The sequence below is a fragment of the Pavona decussata genome, unplaced genomic scaffold (assembly GCF_977016875.1).
Source record: "Pavona decussata unplaced genomic scaffold, jaPavDecu1.1 SCAFFOLD_51, whole genome shotgun sequence".
Lineage (NCBI taxonomy): Eukaryota > Metazoa > Cnidaria > Anthozoa > Scleractinia > Agariciidae > Pavona > Pavona decussata.
The window spans coordinates 509122-523487 of record NW_028145473.1 but is presented as its reverse complement, the minus strand read 5'-3'; the positions used below and the strand labels follow the sequence as shown (position 1 = coordinate 523487).

The window sequence follows — 14366 nt, the reverse complement described above, 5'->3', positions numbered from 1 at the left end:
CTGAGGAAAATAATCAACATGGACCGAAAAAATGAGCTCAAAATACTGTTCTGAAGTTAGCAGTATTAGCTTAAGCTTAAGTTAAACGGCGTGTCAAAACTGCAAGAAAACAATATCTTGCAAACCAGCAAACTAGCAAAGTTTTGTCAACAAAATTGCATGAATGTACTCGCCTCATCTGAGAATAACCAGTCCCTTTATTCCATTGCTGATTTTTCCGTTCGTTTTACAACGTTAAGTGAGCGAAACGTTTCACTTCAAGAGGAAAAATCCAACGTTTCGTGACGCCGGATCGGAGTAAAGTGATTTCACTTCCAGATTCTGATGACGTGCCAGTCGATTTGTTTCTCCCGCCGCTAGTTGCCTTGCTTTTTCCCCTGCTGTTGGTCACATATAAAAATTGACTTTGTATCTTGTCGTCTTCAAAATTATTTTTTTTGTTTTGTTTTTTTCTCAAACGCAGTTGGCGATGCAACTTCCCGCCAAACAAACGCGGCCGGCAACGCAATTGGCCATGCATTTTCCCGCCGAAAAACAACCTGGGTCATACGCTCATTTATGTAAGCCAATGTGAAATGAGACACTCAAACCCTGTGCCGCAACACGGGGTTTTTTCGGGACCCTTTCCTGTTCTTTCTCTCTTTGTTCGTCACTCATGTTTCGCCTGTTTGCTACCGCTCTCAAGCGCTCTCTGTGACGTGGAACTTCGCTTTTTCGTCGCCTGTTTTCTCGATCTCTTTCTATCTCCCTTTCTTTGCTTAACATGTTTGTAGACTTATTCATAAATTGAGTTTGTGGTTTGTCGTACACTTCGTCTTCAAAATTGTTTTTTTTCTCAAACGCAGTTGGCGATGCAATTTCCTGCCAAAGAAACGCGGCCGGCAGCGCAGTTGGCCATGCATTTTCCCGCCGAAAAAAACCTGATTTCCAGCACAAGGTTTGAGGGTCTCATTTCACATTGCTTACATGGAGGAGCGTACGTACGTACGTACGTTGTACGGTCGGTCGGACGGAAGTGACGTCATAACCAAACCAAAATTTCTCGGACTGATGGGTTTACCAAAATGTCTTAGCTATGGGGCTACGCTCGCGCGCCTTGTGGCGCGCGCGGGAGCTCCGCTATAAATTAGCAACCAAATGTGTCGCAATGTTACTGCGTTGGGAATTGCGTTTCCTTACAATTCCCCCACCTCGGTGCACGCTGGGAATAAAATTTTGATGAGCGCCTCGCCAAACTTTAAAAAGTTCTAAGCATTTGGTCAAGTAGACACGCATTTAACGATCCTAGGCAGAATCGCCATCGTCAAAAATTTAGCTCTCGCTAAACTTGCCTACAGCTGTTCCGTTTTAAATGTTCCTGTCGAATTTGTAAAAGAAGCCAATAGAAATATTTTCTCTTTCATTTGGAACTTCAAACCAGACAAGGTTAGAAGAAAAACAATGGTTGGACCAATCTGCAAAGGTGGTCTTAATATGATGAATTTTGTTGACGTGGTTAAATCACTTAACATCGCCTGGGTAAATCGTTATTGCAAAGCGACTGATAGCCACTGGTACGCCCTTCTTGACTCCATGTTAAGCAAAGTCGAAGGACCTTTCCTATTTCAATGCAATTACGAATTAAAATTGCTGGACCTCAAAAATTTACCTGCTTTTTATAAAAATGTTTTAGCGGTTTGGCAAGAACTTAATTCCAAAGATCCTATCGATGAAAAGGAAATCCAACACGAGATATTATGGAACAACCGCTTTATAAGGATAAATGAAAAGTCTATTTATTATAAAACATGGGCTAACAGAGGCATTTTGAAAGTATGCCGGACCTACTTGACACCCAAGGTCGATCGATTCCTTTGTCTTGAAGACTTCAAATGCAAATTTGGAGTTCGCTGTAATTTTCTCGATTACGCAGGTGTTTTTGCGGCAATTCCTAAACTTTGGAAAAGCAAAATCTAAGGTCAGTAACCCGATTGGTAGTGAACCCTTCAAGTCTCTTGCCGATAGTGACGCCATTCTCTCCACTAAAAAAGCTCGTTTGATGCTCACAGAACAGTCTTTTTCTTCTTCAACGTTAAGTTTATTTGTACTTTAAGTTTATTTGTACTTTAACGCACTGTAATATATAGCAAATAATGTATAAATCATATTTTACTATATCAATACTCAACGAAACTTTACCCTAGGTTGTATTTTTTCGTATTGCAAGTGTTGTAAATATTGTTAGTATCGTAAGTAGTGTAGATGTTGTAACTATTATAAGTAGTGTGAGCATTTTTGGTATTGTAATTATCAATATTGATTCAGTTTCATGAAAAGCTATTAAAAATTGTGGTATTAAAAAAAAATAAATAAATAAAAATAAATGTTTAATGCATCTCCCAATATGAAAGTGTCGTTTTGCACCCTCAGTATTAAGTGAATTGTTTACCGTATCATTTGGTGTCTTGGTAAGTACTGATACCGGGATAAATTTATTGCAGTGTACGTTCTCAATTGAGTGTCGAAAGTAATCATGATAGCTGCCAAAGCTTTGGTTTTGCTTTACCACGCTCTGTGATTGGTTCGTAGAACTGGCGCCGCTTTGTATAAAACCAATGCCGTAATCTCGTACCCAGATCTCAGTCAATGCCGAGAAGCAAAACTGAAAAAAAAATCCATCCTCGGGGACCCAGGGGCAGTTGCTTACTAGGTCACCCGTTTTAACTTCCTCCTGACCAACTCTCTGCCCCTGGGTCTCCGAGGTTGAAACTAATCCTGACTCGCTCGCACGCATACAGTCCCACTGCACCCTTGGTTCCCATAACAAGTATTTTCTTGTATTTTGATCGGTTCAATCATGATTTTGTTTACGTCTCTTGTAATTGGCCAGAGTGATTACTTTGGTTCCAGGTTTCGGTTTTGGGACGTAAAAATAAAAAGCGTTCTATTAGGTGTGGTAAACGCGAGTTTCTTTTCCTTACAAAATAAATTGAGGCTTCGAGACGCCGTGGAATTAATTGAACCATTTTTATGAAAGGCCCTGCGCCATCCCATGTATCGAGACTAGCACAATCAACCGAGCGCGGAAACCTCCGCGTGCAGTTGAAGTCCAACAGAAGAGATGAAAGAACATTTGGTCAGCAAACAGACTCATTGGTGTAATATGGCTCTGGGACCCTAAAAGATGTGTCTCTTTAATTCCATTTTCTAATAGTGATCACGCCAGACAGAAAAGGTTTTAGTCCAATTGATATAACCTTCAATAACAACCAGAAAACCTAAGGAAATTATACGTATACAGTAATCTCGGAAAGGATGGACAATGGGCATTTTATAAGTTCACACTTAGCGAGATGTCGAGATATGGAAGTATGCAGAGTGCAGAGGAGATAAGAGGCAAACCTCAGTAAGATTCTATTGACCAATTGCTCTTTCCAACAACTTTTGGCTACCTTTCCTACATCAAAGCGACAAAAAAAAAAAAAATTAAATGACGGTGAGACACTGGTACAGAGTGTCGCCATTGTAGAACCCAGTCTTACTCTCGATGAACGCCTGGTGAATTTTAATAACAACAAGATGGCGGAACAAAACTGTGTAGTCGTTTCGTTCTTAGAACATGATGTCTCCAAGATCATTTGAATACTGTTGAAGAAAATGTCACTGAATGCGAAGAGACATGTTGAAGTTTACAGCGGAGTAACAAAAGAAATCTTTGAAACTGAAATCTCTCCAAAACGGAAGCCAGCGATTTTAAGAGGACTCGACATCGGAAGCGCGACTGTGAAATGGACCCCGGATTATCTTGCACAGCGTGGCGGTGAAAGAGCGGTCAAGGTTCATGTGTGTCATACAGGGAAGATGGATTTCATCCATAAAAACTTTGCTTACAAGTAAGGTTTGTGGTTTGTTGATTTTCAATTTCTTGTCGATCAACACAGAGATTCTCATCACTAGACATTGACACGGTTGAGAAAAGCACCATAAACATTAACCCAATTTTTAATTTAGTTTTAAAGGCTTTATCTGAGGTTTGACTCTTTGTACTTTCAACAATAAAACTGATTTTGGGTTTTTTATACCAAGATGTAATGTACCTGTATCAGTCAATTCCAGCAGTGACCCCCCCTCACCCCCTTCTCTCACCTCCCCTCCCCACTCCCTTCTTTCCAGAAGGTGAAGGTAAGCCCAGAAACAGAGAACTACTTATTTTTGTTGTTGTCATTGTTCCCTGGGATATTTGAGTGGCTCATTTGCCCCGGCCGTGAGGCATTATTTTGCCGGTTTGTTTTCAAAATAATTTCTAATGCCTAGGTGTTGGCGGATGCATAACGTGCCCTTGATGATATATAATGATATATAAATCAATGGTAATTTCCTTTTATTTTTTGCTTGGAATGCATGTGAAGGATACATGTACATTTCACAAAATTCTATGCAATGCAGTTTAGCCATTTAAGCTTTACTCTAATCATGATGTTGTAGATGTATAATCTTTTATTCTCAATAACGAAATACCATTTTGAACAGGGTCTGACAAATACTGAGCCTGGACGCCTGGGACAAGCTGAAAATTTTCGGGCCATAGTGATTTACTGACGAGTTATTCTGTGTAAAATGCTGAAATCTATGTAATGTTTACCTTTTGCAATAAAACTTGAGGCATTTTTGTCGACATGTCGTCAAGTTTCGTTCGGTGTTTTTGTTGGTTTTGATCGCCATTTTTACGTGCTTCATAACTTTCAGACCCAGTTTTTCCCAGTTTTTTTTCTAATGCATTAGAATATTGTACTTTCTTCACTCTTTTACTTTGCAAATTACAGGAATTGATTTAGCTAGACTTTCTTCCATCATGCTATACAATGGACAACCAGGTCCTCCTGCCGGGCAAGTGCTTTTTTCCTCCCACCTGCCCAGGGACAAGTTTTGTCCAAAATATTTGTCGGACCCTGTTGAGTTTTTAACCTATCAAACATCTCAGAAGTAAAATAGCCATTTACATTTTTTGTAAGTACCATGGAGATTTGGTACAGCATCTTAAATGTCTCTGTGATAATGATTTTTCTTTTTCCACTTTTGATAAATTAAATTACATATGAAATGAAATCAGTCTGATAGGGAAACCAGCACATTACATTGTTTCTTTGAATTATATAAGTCAAGTACTGTACAGTACAAATAACTTCTGATCTGTAAATTTATGCCATTTTAGGACCCTTCCATTCAGCCAGTTTGTGAAACGTGCTAGTGAAGAAGTCCATGAGGAATATTTTCTTTGTCCGGTAAGAACACATTATTATGAAAACTGATTACTACTGTACTGTTCAAGTACACTATACATGTGGTATAGTGTTACACATTATAAATACTGAACAGATGAGTGTGCCTGTTTTCAGCAAAGTATTTAATAAACAAATTCTATATTGATTATATTTAATCATTTATAGAATACATAACTACATTGTACACATCTCAAATCGGGCAAAACTACGTGCTCGTGTTTGGCAGCTACATAAAACATTGACATGGGAAGTGCAAATTAATTTATGCAAAATCTCAATTTTGCTTGGAATGCATGTAAAGGATACATTTCAGAAAATTCTATGCAATGCAGTTTAGCCATTTAAGCTTTACTCGCTCAGTAAGCTCAGCTTAATTTTTATGCATTAACATGTTGTGAGTACTGTTACATGTATCTACGGAGTAATGGTTTGTTAGCAATTAGCAGCCCCCCCCCCCCCAATCCCCTCCCCTACCCTACCCTTATGGTACATGTGAATACACTGGCAAGGACTTAACATTTGCAAGCCTTTGTAAAGAAAGCACAACAAAGAAGAGTGCATAACAGAAGTATATCAATTATGTTATAGAGTATTCAAACTACATATGCAGATCATTAATGCACCTCATGGTAGTTCAGCATACACTGTCAGTACTTAGTACAAGCAAATTATTTTGTCGCAGGAAGAAAAATATTACTTGAGATCTCTTGGAGATGATCCTAGAAAGGTGCGTACTACTGGTAACAGCAAATTAGAGCATGTCAAGTAGATGTATTTATTTGTTAAGTGTCCCATAGAAGGGCTTTTCAACACTTAATTAGAAAGCTGGATACGGTGGTCCTGGTCTAGCCGGCATCCCCAGTGTCTACACCCTTCTAAAGAAAGCTCAAGCCAGATGGGTGGTCATGTTGTCAGAATTCCTGACAGTGGACTACCAAAGCAGTTCACGAAGGAAGAACTGTGCCAGGGCAAGACTGCTCAGTTGAGGGGGAGAGGAAATATTTCAAACACTTCGTCAAAGTGTACCTCAAAGATCTGGGGTGAGTTGCATAAAATTTAATGTTGGGCATAACTGCCAACGCCAGACCTTCAGCTTCAGCCCAGTATTTTAACGTCTGATGATAGCATTTACGTCTGCCGTTAAGTTTTATGCAATTCCTCCCTGGGCATCAATTTGAATATGGGGAGATGCTTGTCCTGGACCATCCAACTTGGGGGAGCAAGCTCACCACAAGAAGACAGAAAGAAAGTCTTGCATTGAGACAATAATATTGAAGGGCTCATGGCACAACCAATCTTAATACTGTTCATTAGATTGGTGTTTGTTGTCTTGTAAACACAGTTGCTCAGATTTGCCATTTTTTCTTTTTTTTAATGTGGTTGTGATTTCCTTTAGGAAACACTGACTCTATGTTTTATCTGCTGCTTTGTGCTTCATTTTGGGATAAAATGGAAATCTTGCCCATAATCATGTGTTTTTACTCCAAATGAACTGCCAAGAAGCAACAATGTTTGGTAAGGGTTGAACCAGGAACTGGGGCAGATTAGGGGACCCCACCCCAACAAGCAAAAAAACAATATATACCCAGTACGTGTAGCCTTCAGTCCCTCATATGGTAGTTTTATAAAATTTCAACAAGTTTCCCTATTTTTGTTTTGTAAAAGTGTTTCAAATAATTATATCTTATCATTCAACGTACTACAGTGTATTAATAATTGTGTATCCATAGTCTCAATATTGTGTTCAAAGCTTGAGTAGATGGATGTCAGGGGCTCAGGGTTACATGTCCAGCAGTCTGCAAGGTTAATCTGCTACTACTTTCAAGATGGCAATCTGCAAAATAATATGAATCTGGAAATTGTTTTTAAAGGCCCTGACTCAACAATCGTGTAACCAATAATAATTAAATAATTTTAATATATGCAAAATATTGCTTACCACTTTCTTCTTGTCCTTTTCATGCAAGAAGGTGCATAAGGCTGGCTAAAAGATGTTGTTTCATTTTCGATTGTATTACAGTTATAATAGTTCAATTTTTCTTTCTCTAGGACATATCAGACATAACAGTCCAGTTTCCTACCTTGGCTCAGGATATCAATATCCCAAAGTTGTACCCTGAAGAAAGATTTTTTTCCAGTGTGTTTAGAATCAGCTCCCCAAATGGACAACTGTGGACGCACTATGATGTAAGGGTGACAAATTGCATGATGTTTTACTTATACTTGTACAGTAGGTCACCTAATGCGAGTGCTGTGTGTCCTTATTTTGTACATGTGTGAAATCACCTTGCACAATTTAGCTTGGCTTTGGCTAGATGGCTAGCCTCAAAGACCAAAAAAAACTTATCTGAGAGGGGTAGGTTTCTTAGAGAAAAATAATCTTTCTTGTGGGGAGGTACTAGACAACCCAAAAAATACCATTGCTCAACACCAACCGGCAAACAGTCAACTGGTCAATGGTCATCAGAGGAGGCATATCATATTGTAGTGTAAAGAAACAAAATAGCTGTGAAACTCTTTTAAATTTTAGCAGCAATAGATCATCTTAGTAATTAGGAAACTCCACAAATAAAGTTCACTTAAAAATTTTGGTAATTTTTCCATTTTTTTTTTTTTTTCGCGTGTAGATTATGGACAATCTGCTTATCCAGGTGACCGGACGGAAACGCGTTGTCCTTTTCAGCCCAAGAGATGCCACCAAACTTTATTTGAATGGTGATAAATCTGAAGTGTTGGACATAGATGACCCAGACCTGTCCAAGTATCCTAAATTTGCTGATGCCACGCCCTTTGAGTGCTTCATGGAACCTGGTGATGTACTGTTCATCCCAGCCATGTGGTTTCACAATGTGATCTCTTTGCAGGTGAGACCGGTTAAAGTCTGGAAGATCGTCCTCGAACTCTTGTCACTTGAATTTAATTAATGAAATACTGTAAAGAAACAAGGTACATAGAGAAACAATTCTTAACACGTGAAAGTGCTTAAGCTTTGAGTCATTTGTCTAAGTGGTCACACCTCAGGATTTTATCCACTTCCAAAACTAAGAGTAACCTTGTTCAGTGTCATAAACAGTACTACATGAAATTCCAACATGAAATATCCTTGTACAGCACAATAGAGAGGTTTTCATTTGAGTTTCGTAAAGCAAAAACCAATGTAATTACTCTGGCCAATCACAGCGGTCGTAAACAACGCAATGAACCAATCAGAATTCAAATAAAATACATGTAACCGGCGCCAAGCGCGGGAAAACGCGTGGCTGAGAAAGTTGCACGAGTTTTGTTAAAGTGTATATGACAGATTTTTTATTTGCTTGATCGAATCTTCTTGTTGTTCTCGTATGAAAATCGAAAAAATAAATTCGCTATCGATTTTTCTTCCCCTCGTTTGAGGCGGTCAAAGACGGGAAATTTCACTTCCGGGTGTGTACAAAACCGCGCAAGGCGGGAGACTAGGGATAGTGGACCTGTAACGTCAATACAAGAACGCCACTTTCGCGGAATTCTCTGTTTCACTTTTTAACGTCTTTCGTGTTGCTGCAGCCGTAAACAACGCGCCGCAGCACCATCTTTCCTCCTTTGCATAAAGAAAAACACTGAAACAGAGAATCCGCGAAAGTGGCGTTCTTGTATTGACGTCACAGGTCCACTATCCCTAGTCTCCCGCCTTGGGCGGTTATGTACACACCCGGAAGTGAAATTTCACGTCTTTGACCGCCTCAAACGAGGGGAAGAAAAATCGATAGCGAATTTATTTTTTCGATTTTCATACGAGAACAACAAGAAGATTTGATCAAGCAAATAAAAAAAATCTGTCATATACACTTTAACCAATTACAGAGCACAGTATAGCAAAACTAAAGGAAATACGAAATTACTTTCGACGCTTAATTGAAAACCGCTCTATAAAGCGTCACAGGATGGTATAAGGTAATGTTCACTTTTATATGAATATTCACACTTTAAATAGTATTTCATCCACAGACTAAAAAGTAAGAACCACTCTGTACAGCACAATGAACAGCACCACGGGAAAGTACAACTCATTAGTTTTCATTCATTAGTAAACCACGCTTTAGAACTTTATCTTGAGACGAAAAGAAGTTGGGTCATTGAGTAATAAATATATAGTTTCTTTTCTGTCAGAAGGTTGACCCGTGTCGTTTCCTAATGGCAACACATCCCATGTGTAAAATTGGGTCGTCTTGTTGTTTTTGAAGTGTTTCTTGTTCACGTATGAGTAAAGGTAATTGGTAAATTTTAACAGTGATTCCATCCCCTCGGTATCCAGAATCTTATCTTTCTTCATTTTTTATGTCTTCGCAGTTTGGAGTAGCAGTGAATGTCTTTTGGCGCCACTTGGACCCTTGTTACTACGACAGCAAGGACACGTATGGTAACAAGGATTTGGTCCCTGCCACAAGGGCCATGCAAATAATGGACCGTGCTATCAAGGCGCTGGAGGAACTTCCTGAAGAGTATAGGGACTTTTACGCCAGGAGGATAGTTTGTAAAGTGAAGCACAAATGCTATAGTCGTACAAATGAGGATGTTTTAGGTAGTGTAAACGGGAACGTTGAGATGATCGATAAGGGAGTATAAAGTGCTTAGTATGAGACATATTTAATTAAATACAAATTTGCGGACAATCGCCATTATTCCAAACTACAAGCTCGAGTAAGCTAAGGGTAAAACTATTGTAATAAAATCAACAAAATGATGTCAGCTTTTTTATACGTCTATCCTCCTATGGATTGCAAAACAATAGTTTTTATTTATTGATTGATTTAATTATTTATTTATTCATTCATTCATTCGTTGAAATTCATTGACGAAGACGCGAATCGCAAAAAGCGCGAACGCGCGTGGTGTGAAACGACAGCTTGGATTTTTGCACGCGAGCTTCACACGCCTGCAAGCTATGGTATACGTCTCTCCCTAGTCTCTTTTCCCATCTCCTCGCTCGTCCCATACTTTTCGTTCGGAGACCTCACAGTTGCTGTTGATCCGCGAGCGTTGAGCCGAAGACGAGTCGGGATTCACAGTAAAGCACAGCAAAAGCGATAAACTTAGGTTCGGACGGGAGTAAATGCAAGAAAAAAAGAGTAAACGCGAAATTTGATCTTCACGAAATCTGAATTTCATCGTCGTTATTCGAAGAATCACAGGTTCGTAAACTTAAAACGACGTTTCTACGTTGAATAACTCGGTAATACATTGGAGAATTTGAACTTCGAAACTAAATTTTAATCCAGTGGACATATTTGATAAGATTCCCGCACAGCCCTAAAAATACTTATTCATACATTCAAAACTCTCCTGACTCCGGTCGTGTTCGCTGTTTTTGCACGAGGGAAAGTATTTGAGTGCTACATTTATAATTAGTGTATGCTGCTGTGGGGAAATCTTTCCACAGTTTTGTCAAATTAGTAATTCGCTGCCACACGGTTCATTTCAGCTCCGGTTATTTTTAGTCTGACATTAATTCCCGCTTACCGCCCGGCAATTTCCAGGTCAAACCTATATAAACATCCTCACCTTTCCGCTCCAAAGCTGCATTTCAGTTTCTCTAGTCGTATCTCAAGTGTCATCGACAATTATTTCATTCAAGAATTCACCAAGAACACAATGAAGTTTGATAAGACTTTCGCTTTCCGTCTTTTTCAGATCCGTCTTTCCTCTCACCTCATTGACTATTGTAATTAGCCAATGAGCGCGCGAGAAATTTGGCTATAATTGGTTAAGCTTTTGTGGTCTCCTTGTCCACACGCCAATTGTTAATTTCTTTTATCCTGCCTGCCTCTAGGCAAAGCGAATTAAAATAAAAATTGCGTCTGCGCGTGCGATTAAGCGTACTTATGGACGTTTATAAGGCACAATAGTCTTAACACGTCGTCTGTAAGTCGTGTACTTCAAACCCGCAAAAACTGAAGAAATTCTTAGTAAATCAGTTCATCACTAATATTCTCAGCCCACGCGGGCTTATTACACACTCCGCAAAAATGACCAGCTCCCAGTTGGCTTGATTTCTCTGTTGGTAGAGAACGGCACCGGTATCGCAGAGGTCATGGGTTCGAACACCATTCAAGCCTTAATTTTTTCAGGCTTTCTTTTCACAATGTTAGTTTAACTCTAAACCCTTGTAAATTGCATAAGGTGAAGCTCGTAATACTTAAACAATGCTGCTTAAAATATTTCACCGCTGAAGTTTAATTGCAATCGTTTCTTGGACATAAAGTTGCCTACGTCCTTAAAACACTACTTTCAGACGGGAAATGGCATTAAAGTTGAACAGAGTGCAGATTGAACGCGACTAAAATACGACCCATATATGATTAACCCGATGCACATTTAAGATCCGTGTAAGTTAGAATTTAAAACATAGTTAATAAAAGGCACTGATGTGGTTATGAAGCCAGACAAACGTCTTTGTTATATATGTGCACAGACCAGAATCGATTTTTAGTGAAATGTGTTAGAGCAACTGACCAATAGAAACGTTCCTTTGAAAATATTTAACCGTACTGTGAACGTTAAAACAAAGGATCGTGCAACATAAATTGCAGCACTGTTTTTCCATGGCAAGGTTTTATAACCAGTCCCTCAATTAACTATGTTTAAAGGAACAAAAATCTTGAATGAAGAAATACCTTCGGGAAAAGAAGGATGTTGAAATTTTGCACGGTTGTTGTATAGGTGCAGGCCTGGCCCCAGTTGTTCAAAGGGCGGATAACTTTATCCAGTGTGTAAGTCACTATCCAGTGGTGCAAATGCACTCCAAACAACGCTTCTGGCAAGTTTTCCACACAATCCCTCACTTAAATTAGACATACGCTTCTACTCTGTACACAAATTATAAGGGTATGGGGAAATTCTTGCACACATTTATTTGCCGCATAGCCTGGTTGATATAACATCTGTCTGTCCTGGACAAGGCTTTATTAATTTACGACACGTAACACCGCACTAGATGCTTTTGAAGTTCAATACTGGAAGAGAACACAGTAACTTAAGGTGATTAAAAAACTAAAACTTGAGGTTATAAATTAGTAGATGGACACAAAAGTAGTCTGATGATAATCCGAAGTGCTCTCGCGTGGTGTCCGGCTGGTCGGGTATGTAAACAATTTCAATCCCTCTCCTACTTCTTTCCTATATCAAATCCTATCCTATATAAAATGTCCCTTTTTATTGATACGGTATAAAATCTGATGGCTGAGCCTGTGATTTGGCAGCTATTGGAAATTTGTATCACAGGAAGCGGATGAGAGAAATGTTTTACTGGCAACTTAAAACCGACTGAATCATTACTGATCATGAAAAGTAAGATTTGCGTTCTTCAAATTTCCGTCAAGGGTTTGTTATTTTAGTTACCAGAGACACTGACTGTGCCGGAGGCCACTCGGCTCATTTTGCGAAACAAACTCAGTTTCAAGCTTGTCACGATTTCAAATGCTTTTGTTCCCAGATCTATTAGGGACATTTTTTAAATTTTCTTTGTTTGCCTTGAGGTTTCTGTTTCGGAAATGAGCTAAGGTTTCTTAATTAATAAGGTAAACCCCTGCCAAAATTTTAAAGAGTGCTCACGGAATCTCCTTTATCCATATCTCGAGGGTCATATTTTGGCTTATGCCATAAAAGTTCAGCTTATAAGAAAAGTAAACGGCCTAGCCTTGTAAATCAAGATCAAGTTTTTTACAGACCAAAGTAAGAGTCAGTGAATTGTACATAACGTGGAGAGACTAAGAGGTAACTATATTTGTAGCGATAAACCGTAAATTACCGGTAGCTAGTCTCCCTAAGCACCTATTTTTCATTTTCGCCAGTTCCGCTTGGCGAAGCATCCCGATTAATTGTTATTTTTCAGTATCCAGTGAAAAGGTTTTGGCAAGGCCGATTAGCTTTAGTTAATCAGAAAAATCACAACTTTAAGACCACCATTTTTCAACATCTTTTTGTTTCGTCGTCGTGAGGTAGATAGAAAAAGAGAAGACAAGAGAAAAGAAATTAAAAGAAACAAACACTTTTCGAACCTGAGTTAGCGCGGCAATTATCAGTAAAACTAGAAAATCTCCTTACTCTTCTAGTGCTTTTTCAACATCGAATGCAAATTCTAGATCTTCACTCTCTGTCGTTTTTGGTGTAATTGCCTCCGATCAGTTTAAAAATTGACACACCAGGAAATTTTTCTCTTTTCCCGTTCCTTTTAACATCGAATGCAAATTTGAGATCTTTACTTTTCCTTTTTTGTTTTTGTTGTAATTACTTCCGATTTTAAAAGTTGACACTCTAAATGGTGTAGATTGCATTACATCAAACAAGGTAATGACAGTTGACGATATTTTCCGCCTTCTAATTTTCAGCTTTTGTGCAACCATGTCAGTTCTATTTATATTACCTCTGCCCTCTGCTTCTTGTAAATTTTGTGTGGAAAATCTTGAAGAAAGGTAAGAGGTAAGAGGTAAGTGTGTATAACAGATTTCAATTCTTTTGATACCCAGTGATATTCGGCACAGCCTGGGAAAACTTGCATTAAAATTAGGATTTATCAGAAATGATGGGAAGCAGCAATTGTCACTTAGAGCTTTTTGTAACACGGACGAATAAAATTAACGACGTGTATTGGTTTCGAAGGACAAAAAAATAGTCGTTAGGCTTTGATTGTAGCCGATATTACAGGCGTTCGGATAGTGCGGAGGGCAGCGCGGAGAAAATTGCGATACGAGAGTAAATTAAGGGCCGAGAGACTTTGCATTCGTCCTCCTCCTGACCCAGTAGTGAAACAACTCTCAAGCTGGTAATTGTTTTGATTGTGTACCAGCTGCAATTTTTTTTCGGGGCGGGGGGGGGGGGGGGATTATTTTGTTGTTTGTTCCATTATATTCTAGAAGGGTTTCAAGCGACCCCTCCCTAGTGTTTTCTCGTTTGTCTCCCGCTCACAAAATTTTCCACGCTTTGCAATTTTCCTCGCGTGGCTCCCCACTATCTGAACGCCTGCTATTTTGATTGCCAAAAAAGAAAACGTCTCGGAAAGTATGGCAGCTCTCAAATTCACGAGGAATTGTTAACCCTCTTGAAAGTTTTCTTATCTGCGCAACATCTACT

General features: G+C 39.1%; 2 protein-coding genes across 2 annotated transcripts in view; both read left to right on the top strand.

The window, feature by feature from the left end:
• Positions 1–14366, top strand: part of LOC146480958 (uncharacterized) — a 153859-nt gene that overhangs the window by 56962 nt on the left and 82531 nt on the right. The window lies entirely within an intron of this gene.
• On the top strand, positions 3533–9907 carry LOC146480963 (tRNA wybutosine-synthesizing protein 5-like). The gene is made up of 6 exons (XM_085108678.1): positions 3533–3872; positions 5192–5261; positions 5944–5988; positions 7311–7448; positions 7889–8125; positions 9588–9907. Exons 1-6 carry the CDS (start codon positions 3637–3639, stop codon positions 9861–9863), a joined length of 1002 nt encoding a protein of 333 aa, XP_084964804.1. The 5' UTR covers positions 3533–3636; the 3' UTR covers positions 9864–9907.

Coding starts and splice junctions, on each gene's coding strand:
- LOC146480963 (XM_085108678.1), top strand. CDS start 3,637: ATGTCACTGAATGCGAAGAGACATGTTGAAGTTTACAGCGGAGTAACA. Junction 5,262..5,943: donor AGGAATATTTTCTTTGTCCG/GTAAGAACACAT, acceptor ATTTTGTCGCAG/GAAGAAAAATATTACTTGAG. Junction 5,989..7,310: donor TTGGAGATGATCCTAGAAAG/GTGCGTACTACT, acceptor TTCTTTCTCTAG/GACATATCAGACATAACAGT.